The 14,467-nt window shown below is 46.7% G+C and overlaps 1 protein-coding gene across 1 annotated transcript in view; it reads left to right on the top strand.

The window, feature by feature from the left end:
* Window positions 1-14,467, top strand: part of NIN (ninein) — a 94,129-nt gene that overhangs the window by 40,045 nt on the left and 39,617 nt on the right. Inside the window, 7 exon segments of the mRNA XM_040620896.1 lie at window positions 5,467-5,506; window positions 6,832-7,022; window positions 11,071-11,217; window positions 11,684-11,851; window positions 12,338-12,474; window positions 12,779-12,919; window positions 13,168-13,342. Of these exon segments, the coding sequence (XP_040476830.1) occupies window positions 5,467-5,506; window positions 6,832-7,022; window positions 11,071-11,217; window positions 11,684-11,851; window positions 12,338-12,474; window positions 12,779-12,919; window positions 13,168-13,342 (999 nt within the window).

The following is a 14,467-nucleotide window of genomic DNA, read 5'->3' as shown; positions in this document are numbered from 1 at the left end:
GGGGGGGGGGGGGGCTGCAGGCTGCCTTGTGTAGCAGCCATTTTGGGGCCAGGCACCTTTTGACCCTCTCCCCTCTGGCCGCTCTCAGTGGGGCTGTGGGCCAGCACGCTGGGCACGGTGACATGGAAGCACAGGCCGCCCCTGCAGGCTGGGGCCACCCAGGGGACACGGTCGCCCATGGGGACAGTGCCTGGGGAGGCCCTGCTCCTAAGTTGAGTCAAAAGTTGATTTCTGCAGAATCTGTTTTGGGTTTGTTCCTAAAGCTGACACTGGTCTAGCCGCAGTTTCTTTTCTCTGCCCTTGCCCTAGTTTTGGACACCCAAATAACAGGAGTACTAATGGTAATATTTATTTACTTAACAGACACTTAGCTCTTAAGTGGTAACAGGCACCGTTTTAAGTGCATTCCAAATATTAGCACACCTTTGTCGGCAGGCATCGTGCGATAATCGAGGCAGACGGGGAGTTAGGTGAGGAGTCCAGGGTTGGACAGCAGGTACGTGGTGGAGCCACTCCAGCTCCACATCATTGTTGTGGCTGAACTCATAACAGCAGCCGGCACTTCCTAAGTGCCAGGTGTATTCCTCCACGTCCTCCCGGGGCGGCTGACCCCCACCTCATGGCTGAAGCCAGGTGCCCAGGGTCACAGAGGGCCAGAGCCGGACTTCACCGCGGCTCTCCGCTCGGCCCTTGTGCTCACGCCCTCTGCTGTTTTGCCTCCAGAGTCAGGAGGAGTTCAAGTCCCACAGAATTAAAACATTTATTAATATCCATTTCTCCAGTGAGAGATGACATGAGATTTCAGGACAAAAAGTGAAAATCCTTTTTCATGAATTAATCTTGAGAACACATGCCAGCAATTGTCCCTCCTTTCTCTCCAGACTTTTCCAAAGATTTTTGAGATTATCTTGCTTCCGATGCTCGTGGCTGATGTGCGCCTAGAGGCCGCCTGCCAGGCTTTCACTGCACTGGGTGCTCCAGCAGCGATGAAAAGACCTCGTTCCAGAAAGATGCCTCCTTTTACTGGTGCTGTGCTAGTAGGCGAATGATCTGATTCCCCCAGCCTTCCAACCTGACGTCCCCCCAACTCCCCCTGCTTTTTAACTGGAACTACTGGCTCCAGGCAGTGGAAATAAAAATGAGCTATGAATGAACTGGATCTCCCTCCCAGCTCCCCCCAACCCTCGAAACTGCAATTTAATAACAAACATTCAGCCCCTGTGTGCTTAGCTCCCCCTTATTAAAGGAACGGACCCTTGGTGGAGAGTGGCGGGGGGGCGGGGAACACAGCACGTTTCTGGACAGCCAACCCCATCTCCCACTGAAGTGGTCTTAGAACAGAACTACAGCCGTTCAGCCTGTTTGCTGCTTCTAGAGGGCTGGTCCTAGCTGGGTCTAGGTTTCCTACACGGGGCCACGGGAGAAAAGCGCGCGTGATTGTCACCCTGGCGATGTTTTCACAAGGTCTCCCTTACCCGCCACCATGCGCCCAGAGTTTGTGTGAGATTGTTTGAGCCGCCCCTGCTGCCTGGGCTTCGGAAGGCGGGGCCGGACCTCATGCCGCCGGGTTAAGCGTCTCCAGGATGTCACGGTCTCAGGCCCCGATTCCAGCTGCCGACCAGCGTCCCTGATCTTTCCACACTCTGCTAACTGGGGAGGCACTGGCGTCACCCTCCTGAATCGCACCTGGGCCTCCCTCGAGGCCTCCTCTGTCCCAGGCCACGGGGCAGGAGGACGCCGCAGACATCACAGAGTGGTGTGTAGCAGGGGGAGAGTTCTTTCCCTTTCTCCCCAGCCCCGTGACACAGGAAATTCATTTGGTGAGAATTTGAGGGCAGGTGGGTAAGAAATAGCAAGGTCGGACCTGTTCATATTGCACAGACATCTAGAGAGCAAAGGAAATATGATCGTTTGCCATATTCGCTCAACCAAATGCATCAATTTGGATTATGTCGTTTCCTTCCAGTCTTTGTCTGATTGGGTATGTATTGTTGCCAGTGGCAGCCATAGTGTAGATAGCATTTTCATTATGGTCTTTCATTTAACATATTTTTCCATCTCCTACATGGTTTCATAATTATGCTTTTAATGACTACATTCTGCTCCGTTGCTGAAGGTTTAAATTGTTTTCCGTACTCTTACCAAAGTGCTGAATATACTTATCTATGCACATGCATTTTTCTTTTGGTTTTACTATCATTAGAAATCATATGAAATCGCTGGGTCAGAGAGTAAGAACATTTTTATGGCTTTCAAACATGAAGCAATTTTCTTTACTGAAAGGGTAATGTCCAGCCACGTTGCTACCAGTAACATTTAAACGGGCCTATTTTAAATCATAACCTTGATGGTAATAGGACTCTTATCTTAAATACTGCTAATTTAATGGGAACAAACTGATTCCTTGGTTTTAATTCACTCTTTTTGCTGTTAAAATGAGTCTTTCCCTGTATTTGTTTAATTGTGTTGTCTTTTATGTGAATTGTCTGTCTGTATTCTTTGCATATCTGCTGGACTTGGCATTTTTCTTACAAATTTATATGAATAACTGATACTTTCCCAGGGCCACCCAAATTAACGCCTTAAGTTCAAACATGGTAATAAAAGTAAAATCTGCAAAAATAAATTTAAAAGCTACAACATAAACACATGCCAATAAAAATAAGATTTTATAGTGCTTATTATGTGTTAAGCACAGTTCTAAGCATTCTGCCCTACTCCGTGAAATATGTACTGCTTTATTCCCATTGTGTAGGTGGAGAAACTGAGGCAAAAGCAATTCATAAATGTTTCCAGGCCAAATTCAGTAGGTAAGGCAGACTGGCTCCCATGTCCCCACACTCTTGTGAGGGGGAAGAATCAGGGAAGGAGGGCAGCAGGGAATACTGTCCGGAGAAGTGAATCAGATATAAGCATCCAGCCCCACAGACCCATGAAATATTTCAAACAGTATATTGGAGCCTCTTGCACCTCTGAACTAATTGCTCAGTATTTTAAAATGAATTGAGAAGTGAGCAACGGTAAGAAATGAATCTTTGTGTTACTATACGCACCTCGTTACGTTAGGGATTGTTACCAAGGGTTTTTGAAGGTGTCTGTTTGCATTTGTCCATCTGTGTACCCTAGCGGGGGTTCCCTTTCTTCTTTGGGTCCAGTGATGATACATCTTCTCCTGTTACTTTTCCTGTCCATTTGTGCTGTTAAAAAAATCGTCCCCTGCTCATGGTTTCGTAGGTTTTATTTTGAATGATGGTTTTTGGATCATAGAAACCCATCTTATTTGTTTTAGGTGGATTTAGGAGATTCCATTTTAGGGTGCCTCCAGCTTATATGCTGAATAATGAATCGTCACAATGTGGGGTGCCAAAGTAGTATAAGAATTTAAATCTTCACTCTGTGGGTGAGGAAATAAGTATGCTGGGACGGACAGGCAGGCTGCTTTTATTATGGAGCTTTACTGCTTTAAATCATTTCATTTGACGACAGTTGAACTCTGCCCAGAAACAACAGTGTAAGAAACCGTGCACTGGGCTGCCTACCCCACTGCTCCTTCCCCACCCCCCGTGCCTCATACATCCACCCGGTCAGCCGTGTGTCTTCATGAGGGAATGGGGACTGCTAAAATTGTCATCACAGACAGACAAAAATCACGCTGTCCCCTAATTCTGTGTCCATAACTATCATGTGTATCAGCGACTTGCAGCTGTAATCTGGAGGCATTGCCGGGAACTTCTGCACCGAGTCATGGCCTTGTGATGTCTTCACGGCAAGAATGATCCCTCTCATGCTGTCAGTTTGGAGCTCCAGTGTAGGTGAACCGGGGGAAACTCTCTGGCGCTGGCTTCAGTCTCTTTCTAAGTACGATATGGAACTGCGAGACCCTGGTAGACAGTGTTCCTTTAGTTAACTGGAGAAGACCAGCATAAGTGAGTACGGGGAGGAAGAAAGTAGGTGCCCTCAACTCCTCTCGGCTTGAATGAGATACTGAAAGTCAACCTTCAAGCGGAGAATTTTGGGCGGCGCACTGTTCGCCATGTGGGATCCAAGCTCTCGGAGGCTGCGGTTAATCAGGTGTGTTTTCCTGTGCAGTGTCTTTAGGATCCGCGGAAGTCAGGTTGTCTTGTGTAGCTCAGCCGTCACGGAGAAAGGGCTGGGTATTTGTGTCAAAGGCAGCTTCATCCATCAAGTGGAATGTCTGCTGAGACAGCCAGCAGGTCTAGAAAGGGGAACACCCCCTTTCTCAACAGGGTTTCCTGCGATGGTTGTAGACCCTCCCAACAGGACTGACGAGGCAGCTCGCTGGCCAGCTGAAGGCCACTGCGGACCTCCTTGTCGCACCGACCAGAGGTAGACCTATGCTGCCTGCGCTTGGCCGGTGGAGCAAGGGCTGGAGTTGTCCTGACGTGTGCCCTTGGCTGGGTGCGTTTGCGCAGTACACGCCCTGCACGTGTATGCTGTGACTGAAAAGGTCCAGTAGTAACACAGCGCAAGGGCAGAACGGTACAGTTCAGGTCATTTTCACGGCTTCTAATGCAAGTTACCGGTAACACGTATTTAACTTGACTTTTCTAGCCTACCTGTTTTGGGTGCGTCTCTGTCTCCTTCCTCACTGTGTTACAGACACACTAGGCTCATTCTTGCCTCTGTGCTTCGGCAAACAGGAGCTGCTCCTTCTTTTTCACATGGCTCTTCAGCTCACCCTTCAGGTCTCAGTTTAGATGTTGCTTCTTTCAGGAAGTCTACCCTGATCTCCAGAATCTGGAGGATCCCATTTAGGTACCCTCATGACATTCTGAACTTCCCGATCATAATATACTACAATAGTGTACTTTCTGTGTTCTCGTGTGCGTGTCTTATTAGCATATGAACTTCTCGAGGCAAGAAATGTGATTGTTCTGGGGCACCTGGGTGGCTCAGTCATTAAGCGCCTGCCTTCGGCTCAGGGTGTGATCCCAGAGTCCTGGGATCGAGCCCCACATCGGGCTCCTCCGCTGGGAGCCTGCTTCTTCCTCTCCCCCTCCCCCTGCTTGTGTTCCCTCTCTCACTGGCTGTCTCTTTCTCTCTGTCAAATAAATAAATAAAATTTAAAAAAATGTGATTGTTCTGTTCATAGTTGTATTCTGAAGATGTACCATAATACCTCGCACTCAATACACATTGAAAAACATAAATGCATGGTATGAATTTTTGTTGGTTGATGGATTCTGAATATTTGCTTTGGCTTGGTTTTATTGGCTGTGATAGGTTTTGCTGTTGAGTAAGTGAATTTGCACATCCGAAAGGCAAATCCGTAGTGAAATCGTGTAGTCGGCTTTGTGGTGTTTCTTAGGAGTCTGGCTGGTTGACTCAGGAGAGCCCACCTGGAGGGTTCTGAGTCAGGTGATGGATTCAGAGCCAGAGAGCGCTCCGATCTTGGGAAAGCTGAATGTGTACTAAAGCGCACTCATCTTCTCTTGCTTTCTCTAGCCCTGGAAGACACCGCGCAGTGAGGAGTATGAAGCAGAAGGTAGGAGCTGAGTGGGTGTCGGGCTCTGCCGGTCACAGGGCACGCTCCACACCCCCTTCCTGCATCTCTCAGCCTTCTTCCCAGCAGCCTTGCATGCTGGAGGCCAGCTAAGAAGGAACCTTAAGAACAACCGCCATAAAAAAATTCATTCCTGGTGGAAAGTTCATAGTTTTAAAATCCTAGCATTTAACCTCACGCAAAGTATGGCAACTAAGATGTGGAATTTTACTTATGGGTCAATGACTCTCTCATACAAACTTTCAAATTAATCTATGAGCCGTAGTAAACTAAACAGAGACCTATTAAAATGCACCCATTGCCAAGTTTCAGATGTATTGAAGCAGCAGCAAGACATGTTGAATGTCAGGGGCCAGCAGATGGCGCTGTGGTTCAGCTGACAGAACCTTCCCCCACTTCACAGACTACCCTGGCGAAACTGCACTTGAGTGTAATTACTGTGTGTTCTCTAGGTCTCTAACCTGCAAAGACACAGCAGTGATAAGCTTAATTTCTTCAATAAATAGTAAGGGCAGCACGAAATGCTCTTCTCAGCCTCCTAGGGTTCTTGCAAGCATGCAAAATTGTGCCAGTAATTATCTCATGATTAAGTAATGACTTAAAATCTCTAACACGTAAGTGAAAAATTTAACTTGAAGTGAGAACTTTTAATAGAGGATAAATACGTTTTGATTTTTAAATAAGAAGTCTGATTGTTAAGAGTTCAAATGAAGCCTATCCTTAATGTTTAGATGATTAGTAACTTGCCTTTTACAGCCATATCTTCTTTCAAGTGGGTTTGTCTGTAGGGCAGAATATTTAAAGGTGTAAAGATTCGGAAGCAGGCTAATCCTGAGACTTTTATGATGATGTTATGATACTTATCATGAAATCATTTCCTTCTCAGTAAAAACAGTTCTAGTGCTTTGACTAGAAAGACTGGCGATAGTGACGTCTGGTGGCTCTAGGTGGGGCAGGGCATAGAAATCTCTTTGGATGGGCTCTCACTGGCCTTCTCTCCCAGTTACACCAAAGCCTTAAGGCCTGTGCATGCTTTCAGTTGGAATAAAACAAACCTAGAACGTTGGTATGCTTGCGTGGGCGGTGTTTCTTGCACGGTATAGAGCAAGGTGCCTCTTAGCTCTAGTTGCAGCCCAAGAACCCGTGGTTCCGTTTCATTTGAACTGCAGATTCAAATCAAAACGGCATCAGCCTTCATAGTCTCTTTCCTGTAATATTGACTTTCAGAAAGCATGATTTTCTGTGAGGATAGGCTCTCTCTTCTTGCAATTCCTTTGCAGACAGCACCATAGACGTTTTTATTTCAGGTCAGTTAAGATTTTGGAACCCAGACGACTTGAATGCCTCACAGGGTGGGTCTTCTGCGCCCCAAGACTGGATAGAAGAGAAACTGCAGGAGGTTTGTGAAGACTTGGGGATCACCCGTGATGGTCACCTGAACCGAAAGAAACTGGTCTCCATCTGTGAGCAGTACGGTCTGCAGAATGTTGATGGGGAGGTAAGCCTTGCGGCACGTTTTTATTCAGGAATAGGAATCACGAGAAAACGGAACAGCCGGATGTTGGCTTCCTGTAGCATGTTACAGAGACCCCAGTCTTTTTTTTCCCTAGGAAGTAAGCCACAAAGAGTCTTTCTTTGCGAAGCTCAGGTTGTTATGGAAGAAAACAAAAACGAAAACAAAAACCAACCCCTGACAATGGCTGACACCTACTGAGCCCGTGCTAAGATGTTACCCTGTGTCATTATCAAATACTGCCTCTGTGCAGCCATGACGTCACATATATTTGTAGAAGTGGCTTTCACTGAGCAAAATGTGGGAAAGACCTGGAGGACGGATTACGCAGGGAGTTGAGAAGATTGGAGCTGGGCGAGTGTTTCTTTCAAAGGACAGGCTGATGAGTTTAGGCTTTTGGAGAGAAGATCTTAATATCAACCATGGGTTCTTCAGTGGGCTGAGTAATATATAGGACAAACTTCAATACTGAGGATTGTCTGAGCTTCTTTTGTGGGTATATTGGTGTCAGGACAGCCTGTGGCTAGGGGACCAGCCAGGAGCCATCACGATATTCTGGTCATGAGGAGATGGAAAAGGGTAGGTTGGTGGTTTTGAAGATATACAGAAGAATCTTGAAGGAGCCCCCAAAAGACTCCTGCTTGATAAAATTTTGAGCTTTACCTTTTCTGAAGAATAAAGAGGGGGACTGGCAGAACTGGGTGCATGAATAGCTGTGAAACAGAATATAAATAATTCTAAGATTTGTCTTTCAAAGAGTCGAAAATAAGGAGGGACTCAGAGGTTAAGGCTTATAGTTGTAGTTTGGGGAATCTTTGATTATAATGATATTTGAAACCATACTCTCTGCTTGCTCAGGGGATAAGTGGTTTTATTTTCCTAAGCCAGAAAGACATTTATCATCAAAAGCTACCAAGTAGCCTAATTTTGCAGAAAAGCCTTTTCCCGCCTTCTCCCTAGCATATGTGACTGTTCTGTACCTTTGACTACCTTTTCAGTGGTTCAGTGGTCATTTATTTTTCAGTGTTGGTTGTTGAGTCATAACATTAAATTCATCCTCCTAAATTATAAACCAGGGCAGTGTGCAGAAACTTGGGTGGTATTGCCAAGAAATATTGCACACCCTTGGACTATTTATCTAAGAGATATTCTTGGAATAAACTGTAGCCGTTTGTGGGGAGTTGCATTTTCTTCTGTGGTGGAGTTTCCAGAGTCCAGGAAAAGAAGTAACACAGTTATTTTCCTCTGATTCGAGGATGAGTAAAACATTGCTCATTGAATATAGCTTTTACTTAATGTTTCTCCCCGCCAAAAAAAAAATCATGAAATACTATAGTATTTCATACTGCTGTCTCTAGGCCACAGAGGAGCTGAAAGTTCAAGATGATCTCATCACCCTACAACTTGGGATCATAGGATTTCATGGCCGAAAGCAATTTTAGATTTAGCCCCCTCCTCATTTTATAGTTAAAGAGAGTGATGTCCCTGCTGCTTGTTGCCATTACCGTGAAGGGGAACTAGATTCCCTGTCTCATGTACCCTGCTTTCCAGAAGCAAGGACAACTGTAAGGCAGGATGGCAAACTATCGCCCTAGATGCCAAATACGGCCCAAAGTTTTGGGGTTTTTGGTTTTTTTTCCTTTGGCCTGCCCAATGTTTAAAAATTGACCTTTTGCTACACTTTTTTTTTTTTTAAATCAGGAGATTTTTCTAAGAACCAGAACATTTGAGTCCATTATGCTAGCAGTGAGGGTTGGCTGGCTAGCTCCTTGGGACAGGGCCTGCACTCACGTGCTCAGTCCCTGCTTTAAATGGCGCCACTCTGTGACGTCTCAAGACTACCGGCCTTATTCATCACACCTTCCTGGCCTCTCTGGGCATTTGGGTCTGTTAACCCTAGTCTAGTGCATCAGTTCCTAACTGACACACTGGGAAATCAACCATCCGAGAGCTGGCTGGTGTGTCATGAGGAGTAAGAATGTTCTAGGGTTCTAGATATGGCTTCTGCACAGGGCCCGGGGGGGGGGGCGTTGCCCATTTGACCTGCATTCTGTTCAGCCCAACTCTGCCTTCTGAATCCACAGCTCTCTCCACCACTTGCCTGCTCCCCTGTGCGTAATTACTGGCGGGACTCACTCGCTCCGCCACTTTGAAGGGATGAGGTGATGGGTTTTTAGGCAGTCTGGAAGCTGTGCGTGGACTTGGCCGAGGTCACAAGACCAAGCAGCGTGGAGCTAAGTTTAGAGCCGAAATAATGCTTGCTAACTTCAGGTCAGGACACCTGGATTTACTGTAACTTCTGGTTTGGTGGTCCTGAAAGCCTAGTCCTCCAAGAAAGTGGTCTTTTGGTCGGTAAGAACAAGACAGAAACACTGAGGGATCTTAGTAACCTTAGAATCTCACCCCAAATACCTTTCCATTGGTTTTGCCATTTAGTTCTCTATTAGGGACTGTTCTCTTCCAAAGATTTCCGCTCTTTAAAATGGTTTCTTAAAAAGAAAAAAAAAGGAATGCTTTCTTGTTTCAGAGTCCTCTCCAGAGGAAGTCGTATTAAAAAAAAGAGTAGACACAGATGTTTCCTATTGGATGTGAACTGGAAAGAAACATTTGAGATAAATGCCTCAAGCACTTACATGAAGAATAAAATCAGCAGTTATGAGATGACAAGCCCTAGCAATAGTCCAGACTTATGAAATGAATATTCAGAATCTGAAGGTGTGTCACGAAGAGGCCTTTGTTAGAACGGACCCAGTTGCAGACTCTAATGCCTCAGAGTAACTTTGCTGCTTAATCTGTTTCCTTACCACTCGGCAACATGGGCGTCATCTGAGAGCCTGTCAGAGATGCGGAATCTCAGACCGTGCCCCCAGATTTACATCAGACCCCCTATATCAGAGTCTGCATTTTAACAAGCTCCTCGGTGATTGGTACAACGGAGGAGTTTCTGTATGGAAAAACCTCAGCCCCCAAAGTAAAGAGGAATCCAGCTGCCAGGAAAAAGGAGGTCATTGCCTTTCCTCCCTGTTTTGTGGTGTCGGTGACTCATGCTGCTTTACTCATCCCTTTGGAGCTCTCTGTTGAGCTAGGGGACACACCATCTCCTAGGCAAGCCTCTAGAAGGGACTACAGCTCAGTCTCTCCTTCCCCAGTTACATGATGAGGACTACTTGCTTATTGTAGAGGGTACAAAATAGCCAGGCAGAATTCCCTTCCCTTTACATCTCTTGGACCCTTCTGCTGGACACACACAAAATCCATCGTATCTGATCTTCATTTCTCCTGTGCGAAAGCATTAAAACAAAACCCGAAACATGCAGGGTTGTCCCAAATACCGCTCTAAACCCCAAGTCCTGGGTTCAGACCCAAACTCTTAGAACATCGCAATCTGTCCCAGACCAAATTCTGCTATGACAACATACCAATTTCAGAAATTCAATATAAGCAAAATATCGTGTAGAGTCACCACAATATACTGGCCGAATGACTGTCCAGACTTTTTCTTTTTTTAGAGAGGTGGGGGAGGGACAGAGAGAGACAGAATCTTCAGCAGGCTCCACACCCAGCGTGGAGCCGGACACGGGGCTGCATCTCACGACCCTGAGGTCATGACCTCAGCTGAAATCAAGAGTCGGACAGTTAACCGACTCTGCCACCCAGGTGCCCCCGGTCCAAACTTATTTCTATTACAACACTGGGAAGCTATACCTTCATATTTTTAAGTGATTTTTTAATCCATAGAATAATGTATAGCAACATTAAAGATTGCCCATTTTAAGAGTATGAATAAAAGAAAAAATAGGTGATTGCTAAATTGCATAAGATTATGAAAACGGAAGTTTACTTAGTTTGTGGAAGAGGAAGGACGTATTACAGAAAAGGAAAATAAATTCAGTGAAGTGAGAATAAGGGTACGTGTTCTATTTCTGGGGCCCTAAGGTCAACAGCGGTGCCAGCTTCTGTTGGCCACAGATGTACTTTGGGCCTTGTGTTATTTTGAGGGAAATACTGAAAATAAGTGGTTATTCTTTTCTAGATGCTTGAGGAAGTCTTCCATAATCTTGATGCTGATGGTACGATGAGTGTAGAAGATTTTTTCTACGGCTTGTTCAAAAATGGAAAATCCCTCACACCATCGGCATCTACTCCCTATAGACAGTTGAAAAGGCACCTCTCCATGCAGGTAAGAAATAAATAGGAAGTGATTTCTCTGTGACTAGAAGTTAAAACCCATTTGAATAGTTTTTAATGAATTAACCTGTTGTCTGAAGAATAAGGAGAAAGAGAGAAGCAAAAGAAGAAAGACTAAACCACTGGGAAGGAAAAGTTGGGTTGAAAAATGACCATAAATTACAGAGTGGGAAGCCACTAGTTGTGCCCCTTAATGTTTAGTTAGCTGCGAGTCAGAAGAAACCTGGTGTTAAGTAGGGACACGTCTATGTCAAGGGACTCACTACCAGATCCACTGTTTCTGATAAGTTTTGCATTCTTGACTCACGTGGGAAAGAAAGATCAAAGGGGCTGCATGACTTGTTTTTCTAGTAGTGTTAGAGAGACATGCCTTCTCCTCATTGTGGTCAGGACCATCCAGTTTGGATCAATGTCTGGTTGAAATGTCTGACCTGGCTCAAGTCTCTTTCTTCTTCCAGTCCTTCGATGAGAGTGGCCGACGCACCACAACCCCATCAGTGATGACGAGTACCATTGGCTTTCGGGTCTTCTCCTGCCTGGACGATGGGATGGGCTACGCATCAGTGGAGAAAATACTCGACTCCTGGCAGGAAGAGGGCATTGAGAACAGCCAGGAGATCCTGAAGGTGTGGCAGCTAACATGGGAGAAGAAGGACAAATTGGGGAAGGGTTGAAAATTCCAGTGCTTTGGAAACTGATTTGATTTGATTTCTCCTTAATAATTCTTTTCACAAGATCTCAGAAATAAGAGGTAACTTTTCTTACCCCCATTCGACCAGGAGTCTGTTGCTAACTACTTCCCATGTTTTTAACTCCTAAACTATTGACAAGTTAGGCAATGCTCTTAACTCATCTGTGGTTGGTAAAGATTAGAGTCGTCCTATTGCATTTATTTATGGTGCCAGACGGTATTTTTTTAAACATGCAAAGAAGTATGTTATCGTTTCCTGAGAGAGAACTTAGATTGAAGATTGTCCCAAGCAATCACTAAAGAAATGTAATCATCCAGCTTCTTGACTATACATTCCACTTCTCTGAGTTTGTATACCCTTCCCTGATTCCGCTTTAGAGGACAGAACTTACAGTCATTTTCAACTTGTTCTGATTTCTAGGCCTTGGATTTCAGCCTTGATGGAAATGTCAACCTGACAGAATTGACACTGGCTCTTGAAAATGAACTTCTGGTCACCAGAAATGGCATTCACCAGGCAGCTCTGGCCAGCTTTAAGGCTGAGATCCGGCATTTGCTGTGAGTTGGAAGGTTCACCTGCCACATTCCCTTTCCCTCTCGTGCCGCAGTCCTTCAGATGCCTGCGACGCGTTCTCTAGGCAGGTGTGGCTCACCTCCTAGCATCTCACCACTGTGTAAACGTGGTGACGCTTGCATTTGCATTGGGCTTTGGAAGGGAGCCATGGAAGTGTCTTTTTGTTTTGGAAGGGTTTTGGTTGTCTTGGTTTTGGTTTGTATTGAAGCAAGCCAGATGAGAGCTTTTTTGGGTCTACTTGTTGCTTAGAGACAGTTTCCCTTGAACTTGGTCTATTTCTCATTCTAGGGAGCGAGTTGATCAAGTGGTCAGAGAAAAAGAGAAGCTACGGTCAGATCTGGACAAGGCCGAGAAGCTCAAGTCTCTCATGGCTTCAGAGGTGGACGACCACCATGCGGCCATAGAGCGGCGGAACGAGTACAACCTCAGGTGCGGCTGGTAGGGCCACGTCCCCCCCCCTGCCCCCGGGCCCCCTGCGCGTGCGGCTCAGCCCGCCCGCCTGCGTGGCCACACCTGGCTGGAGGGACGCAGGTGTGGTCAAGCCTAAAGGAAAGCAGGACATGTTGGATCCCTCAAGGAGCTTCCAGTCTCTGTGACTCCGTGTTTCCATTTTTGGCGGATCTGCACAGGGCCTCTGAGGGATTTGGAGGCAGCTCGTTGGTCTTCCCTTCTCATAGGAAGCTGGATGAAGAGTACAAGGAACGCATAGCAGCCTTGAAGAATGAGCTCCGGAAGGAGAGAGAACAGATCCTGCAGCAGGTGGGCAAGCAGCGTGTGGAACTGGAGCAGGAGATCGAAAAGGCAAAAACGGAAGAGAACTACGTCCGGGACCGCCTTGCCCTCTCTTTAAAGGTAATCCTCCTCTTAGGTCTCTGGCCCGCGTCCCTGCTGGGGATACCACCTGCAAAACTAGGGCTCTGTAAGAGGGCGGGTCCGCACAGGGCTCCGTCCCAGGATTCCCGCAAGTTTGCGCTGCTGGGTCATGACCCAGACACGGCCGAGCCCCTGCTGGGATCCAGATTTCAGGAGTAGCCAGGCTTCTGGTTTGCCGATAGTGTTGATTAGTGTGTCTTGTTCTTCTCCCCACCCCCACCTTAAGCTGCACTGAGTCCTTAGGGCTGTTGGACGACCTGGTCGATGCCCTCCCTCTTCCCTGTCTCTCACCCCAGGTCGGAGCAGATGCCTTGTCTCCGGCCGCACAGAGCTCAGCAGCTTCGTTTCTTTGCTTCCAAACATGTCTTTTGCCTTATACATCGTCCTCTCCTTCCCTGTGTCTCCGGAGAGGAAGTGATCTTTCTCTTTTTGGACTCTGATGTGGTGCAGTGTAGTCTAGAGGTAAGGGGGGTTGGTGTGGACTCAGACTGCCTAGTTCCATTCCGGATACCACGGCGTACTGGAAAAGCTCGACCGCTTTATTCCAGCCTGTTTCCTCCTGTACAGAATGGGCACCATTGGGCATATTTAAAAATGCGGATTAAGAGAGATGCTACATACGTAGTGTTTGGAAAGTAATAAATATACATAGAATATTAACTATTGTTCCTGCAACGCCACACATCAAAAACTGAGCGAATTCTCCCACCCTCACCATCAAACTGCTTCCTTTTTGGGATTTCCTCCTCAACCTACATCGTTACCATGTGCTGTCACAGAAGCTAAAATCCTCAGTCCTCACCCATCGGTCTCAGACGTGCTGACGCTCTGAAAGGTCATGCAGATTTATCCCCTTCCTCTCTGTGTCCGCAGCCTCTGCACAGGTTTGGAATTCATTGGAATTTCTCAGCTGAGCTCTGTGCACCTTTTCTTCTGTCTCCCCGACCTCCATATGGCCAGCAGAGTTCCCTTACTCAAGGACATGCTGTTACCCTTCGTAAAAGTGCGGCGTTGCAGCCCCGAAGGCCCCCAGAAGGGAGCCTGGCCTCCTGCTTTTCCAACCGCAGGTCCCACCGGTAGCCCCCGCCCCCCAGCCGTGCCCCA

The sequence above is a fragment of the Ursus maritimus genome, unplaced genomic scaffold, assembly GCF_017311325.1.
Source record: "Ursus maritimus isolate PB19 unplaced genomic scaffold, ASM1731132v1 scaffold_36, whole genome shotgun sequence".
Taxonomy (NCBI): Eukaryota; Metazoa; Chordata; class Mammalia; order Carnivora; family Ursidae; genus Ursus; species Ursus maritimus.
Note: the sequence above shows the minus strand (reverse complement) of the source record. Positions and strands in the feature narration are given on the sequence as shown.